At 44.1% G+C, this 5,088-nt stretch overlaps 1 protein-coding gene across 1 annotated transcript in view; it reads right to left on the bottom strand.

The window, feature by feature from the left end:
- Window positions 1-5,088, bottom strand: part of LOC112115685 (maestro heat-like repeat-containing protein family member 6) — a 17,617-nt gene that overhangs the window by 10,413 nt on the left and 2,116 nt on the right. Inside the window, exons 2-4 of the mRNA XM_026656861.1 lie at window positions 2,947-3,099; window positions 1,707-1,861; window positions 1,065-1,233 (exon numbers count right to left, since the gene is read on the bottom strand). Coding sequence (XP_026512646.1) covers window positions 1,065-1,233; window positions 1,707-1,861; window positions 2,947-3,099 — 477 coding nt within the window. The remainder of the gene's footprint in view (window positions 1-1,064; window positions 1,234-1,706; window positions 1,862-2,946; window positions 3,100-5,088) is intronic.

Raw genomic sequence — 5,088 nt, forward strand, 5'->3', positions numbered from 1 at the left:
TTTTTTTTTTTTTTTTTTTTTTTTTTTTTGCTTGGGGCGGCAGAAATGCTGGAACTGGCCCTGGGCAAGGACATGAAGGACCTCTCTCGTTTCCCTGTGCCATGGAGCTATATCTCTCCAAACTCAGACATCCAGTACTGAGCATAATATTATACATTTCTTTCTTGGTGGAGGGAGGCCATACCTTGTTGCAGTAGTAACATGGACCCTTCTTCCGTTTCTCTGGCCTGTGGGTTGTTTGGCTCTCCAGCTAAATTAAGACCAGGTCTACAGCAGGAGCATTTTGACGCTATATATACCAGTATACGTTACCAGCAAAGAGCTCCTAATGGGGATGCAGCTCATACCAGCAAAACTGTGCTTTTACCAGCACAGCTTATTGCAGCCCTCCTGAGAGACATAACCTATGCTGGGGCTTTTGCTCGCACAGCTATGTCATTTAGAGCTCACTGCTCATCGTACCCCCAGCTGACATAGCTACGTCAGCAAAAGTTTAGATTTGGGTTAAATTTCACCCCTTTCAACAAACACTGACCTGCCCTTCCAGCAAAAGTCCAAACAAGAAATCTACCCTTTCTCGGGGTTCTTCCTTCCCCAGTGTTACTCCACAAATAATACCTGACCCAGTCTTCAGCCACTCTGGTCTCAGGGTCTCTGCCGATGTTTACAATGAAATTCCATACCAATGCAATGGAGGGAGATGAGGAGGTAAAGGGGAGATTTTGACCAGCCTCTACTATAGGTTGAGACCCTAAATGTACCCAAAAGTACTATCCATCACTAAGGACCCCAGTTCCAAAACACAAAGCAGACCAATTTCCCCTACGCTCGGTTTCTCCTTCCTTGCTGCTTAGTTCTGGAAAGACTCCTGCAGCAGTAAAAGCCACCACCCAAGAGCTGTCCTAGAAAGACCCAGCAGCATATCATGCTCTCTAGGTCTCTCCATCTTCCAAGGGATGAGAGCTCCCTGCACAGGTTGCCATGAAGTATATAACTCCTAGGTAGCCATATAGACAAGTCCAGAAGCTGGGGGATAGGAGGGTAATATTTGGGTTATTACTTACAGCTAGAGGCAAAAGAGAGGCATTATCCTCAAAGCTATTTCTTGACTCAGAGGTTTCACTCTTCTTGAGGCATGGTCTTCTTTTTAGCATCTCCAGGAGCTCAGCAAGCACCCGGAGGCTGACACTTTTTTTGGCTCTGCCTAGGGCCTCCCAGATCTGACTGACATGGCTGCAGATTCGAAAACACAGGAATATGTGATTTACAGATCTCTTCACAGTCGTTCTGCGCTAGTAAGCAGAACTATGGCCATGAGTGGAGGTCAGTGAAGGAACTTAGTTCTGGATAGCACAGTTGGGAGCTGAGACATATGTTTAGTAACTGGGATCATGTAGTCTTCAGTAGAAAGAATTGCTGTCCTTCAAAAGGGCGTGGAGGAACACCCTGATAGCAGAAGGCACTCTGAGTCTGCATCATATTAAAGCTGACAGGGATTATCAGACTTCTGCTGCTCTATTTGGTTTTCTTGTTTTTAATTACAAACACTATTTTACATATAAAAGAGTCATTGGGATTAACTCTATTGTATTCAGCATCCTGTTCCTCCTATCTTTCCATCTATGGGGAAGTGGATTGAGACCAGATTCCATCTCTGTCCTCACTCAGCTTTGGAACCATGAAGGAGAGCAGTGCAGCAATTTTACCTGTCACATGGGAGCGAGAGTCTCAGTAGGGCTGAGACTACTTCCCTTGTGTGCTTTTCAGCTAGTAAACACACAGCACCCATAGCGGCCTGTCTGGCACTGGCCTCCTGGATAGCCTGCAGGTGGAAATAAATAATATCCATGATCTCTGGCACCTGTAAAAAACAATAAAACTGGTTTAGAGACTGTTTCTTCTGTGGTTTCATTCCCCTTCCAGTTTATGCCTGAATGTAGCAATGATGAATGTCTGGGTGGGACTGATTCATGGTGCTACAGAATACTCCTGCTGAATAACAAACAAAGCAACTCCAGGGGTCAGAAGAACTAAAGGCCTTATGCTACAAGGTGATGAGCATATCCTGTGCACCCTCAACTTCCATCAGTTTCAATAGGAATTGAGGGCACTAAGCATTTTGCAAGATTAGGCCCTGATAGAGAAACAAACAAAGGGCATATATGGGAAGATTTGCTAATCCAGTTCGTCAAGTGTCACCATTGTAATTGCTGGGCTTCTGAGTAATCCTGATCTCATGTGACAATTTACATAATGATTACCCATTGACCATTTATAATTAGTGAAAGTTGAATCTTTAAGGGTTCAGATATTTGTATCAGATACGCATCCAAAATGTGGACACTCTTTCAAACTATCTGAACCTCCTGTGTCTGCAAAACTGGATTTGAGAGCTTGAACACTGGGTTCATTACAGGATTTCTGGTAGTTCCTGCCTCTGTTGAGTCTGGAAATACCACGAATGTGGTTTTTCTTGCATTATTTTGGCACTTGCATTATTTTGGCTTCTAGTCCCATCCAGATCTAGGAAATGCAAAGATGCAGTGAAAATGAAAAACAATGAAAAGAAATAAAAATCAACCAAACTACCTCAATTCCCTAAAAATGCTTTGTTTAAGGTTTGGATGATCAATTTGCTGACCCCAATTGACATCTGATATTTCAGATGCATTTTCCTGTTTTGTAGACTGTGCTTTTATACAAACAGGATATAAATACTCATAGAAAGACATAGGAAGGATTTGCTCATCTACCTTTTAAGCAGAACAAGAAGGGACTGCACAGTCCTTGAGGAAAAAGTTTGGATTATCTTTTTAAAAGGATCATTCTGAGCCTGTGCTACAGGCTTCAAACTTGTAAAGAGAAAGACAACTCAGAGACTCTAAAGAATGCAAATTCCATCTTCTAGATCCAGAAAAGAGAATTCTAACTTTCCCAACCTCTTACCTTTTCCTTAATATTGTGCCTCTGCTCTTTCAGGACTGAGGTCAACATTACTGCAGCTGCCTGAGCATTGGTTTTCACTGTGTCTCTCAGACCAGCCACAGCTACAAGGATCTGGCTAGTAACTGTAGCCAGGGGACCAGATTCCTCATAGATCTGAAGGAAACAGGGAAAAGCCTTTGTAAATAAAAACATAAGAATGGCCATACTGGGCCAGACCAGTGGTTCATCTAGCCCAGTATCCTGTCTTCTGACAGCGGACAATGCCATATGCTTCAATGGGAATGAACAGAACAGGGCAATCATCAAGTGATCCATCCCTTGTCGTCCAGTCCCAGCTTTCGGTAGTCAGAGGCTTACGGACACCCAGAGCATGGGGTTGCATCCCTGAACATATCAGCTAATAGCCATTGATGGACCTACCCTCCACAAACTCATCAAATTCTTTTCTAAACCCAGTTATATTTTTGGCCTTCATAACATCTCCTGGCAACAAGTTCCATGAGTTGTGCATTGTCTGAAGAAGTACTTCCTTATGTTTGTTTTAAACCTCCTGCCTATTAATTTCATTGGGTGGCCCCTGGTTCTTGTGTTATGTGAATGGGTAAATAACAATTTCTTATTCACTTTCTCACACCAGTCATGATTTTATAGACCTCTATCATATCGCTCCTTAGTTATCGCTTTTCCAAGCTGACTAGTCCCAGTCTTTTTAATCTCTCCTCAGATGGAAGCTGTTCCATACCCCTAATCATTTTTGTTGCCCTTCTCTGTATTTTTTCAATTTCTCATACATCTAATTTGAGATGGGGTGACCAGAACTGTATGCGGTGTTCAATGTGTGGTTGTACCATGGATTTAGTGGTGGCATTTACTGTCTTATCTATCTCTTTCCTAATAGTTCCTAACATTCTGTTCGCTTTTTTGACTGCCACTGCACATCGAGCAGATGTTTTCAGAGAACTATCCACAAAGACTCCAAGATCTCTTTCTTGAGTGGAAACAGCTAATTTAGACCCCATCACTACAAATGTATAGTTGGGATTATGTTTTCCAAAGTGCATTACTTTGCATTTATCAACACTGAATTTCATATGCCAGTTTGTTACTCAGTCACATGGTATTGTGAGTTCCCTTTGTAAATCTTTGCAGTCTCCTTTGGACTTAACTGTTTTGAGTAATTTTGTATCATCTGCAAACTTTGCCACCTCACTTTTTACCTCTTTTTCCAGATCATTTATTAACATGTTCAACAACACTGGTCCTACTACAGATCCCTGGGGGAAACCACTATTTACCGCTTTCCATTCTGAATACTGACTATTTATTCCTACCCTTTATTTCCTGTCTTTTAACTTTTACTGATCCATGAGAGGACCTTCCCTCTTATCCCATAGCTCCTTACTTTGCTTATGAGCCTTTGGAAAGGAACCTTGTCAAAGGCATTCTGAAAGTCCAAATGTACTATATCCACTGGATCACTCCTGTTCACATGTTTGTTGACCCCCTCAAAGAATTCTAATAGACTGGTGAGGCATGATTCCTTTTATAAAAGCCATGCTGACTCTTCCCCAACAAATCATGTTCATTTATCTGTCTGATAATTCTGTTCTTTACTATAGTTTCAACCAATTTGCCTGGTACTGAAGTGAGGCTTACAGGCCTGTAATTGCCAGGATCGCTTAAGGAGCCCTGTAGTGGGGTGGTTACACCGCTCCTGCCCTGAAGGGCTTAAAACAGCCCTGGGAGAGGGCTATGGCAGGGGAAAAGCTGGGCTGACTGGGGAAGCGGCCGCAGCTGGGCCACGCCCTAATCAGGCCACAGCTGGCCTGTATAAAAAGGCTGCAAGCCAGAGGCCCAAGAGTCTCCCTCTAGCTGAGGAGGGAGATTAGGGTTACCATATGTCCTCTTTTTCCCGGACATGTCCGGCTTTTCGGCACTCAAACCCCCGTCCGGGGGGAATTGCCAAAAAGCCGAACATGTCCGGGAAAATGGCAGCTCTGCTCCTCCCCTGACTCTTCGGCTCTGTTTAAGAGCCGAGCTGCCCGAGCGCTATGGGCTTCAGGCAGCCCCCTTGCCTCCGGACCCCAGCCGCCGGCCGGGCACTTCCCCTTCCGGGCTCCGGCGGCGCAGGGTCCGGAGGCA

This window comes from Terrapene carolina, unplaced genomic scaffold, assembly GCF_002925995.2.
Source record: "Terrapene carolina triunguis isolate 2854851 unplaced genomic scaffold, T_m_triunguis-2.0 Scaffold21, whole genome shotgun sequence".
Taxonomy (NCBI): Eukaryota; Metazoa; Chordata; order Testudines; family Emydidae; genus Terrapene; species Terrapene triunguis.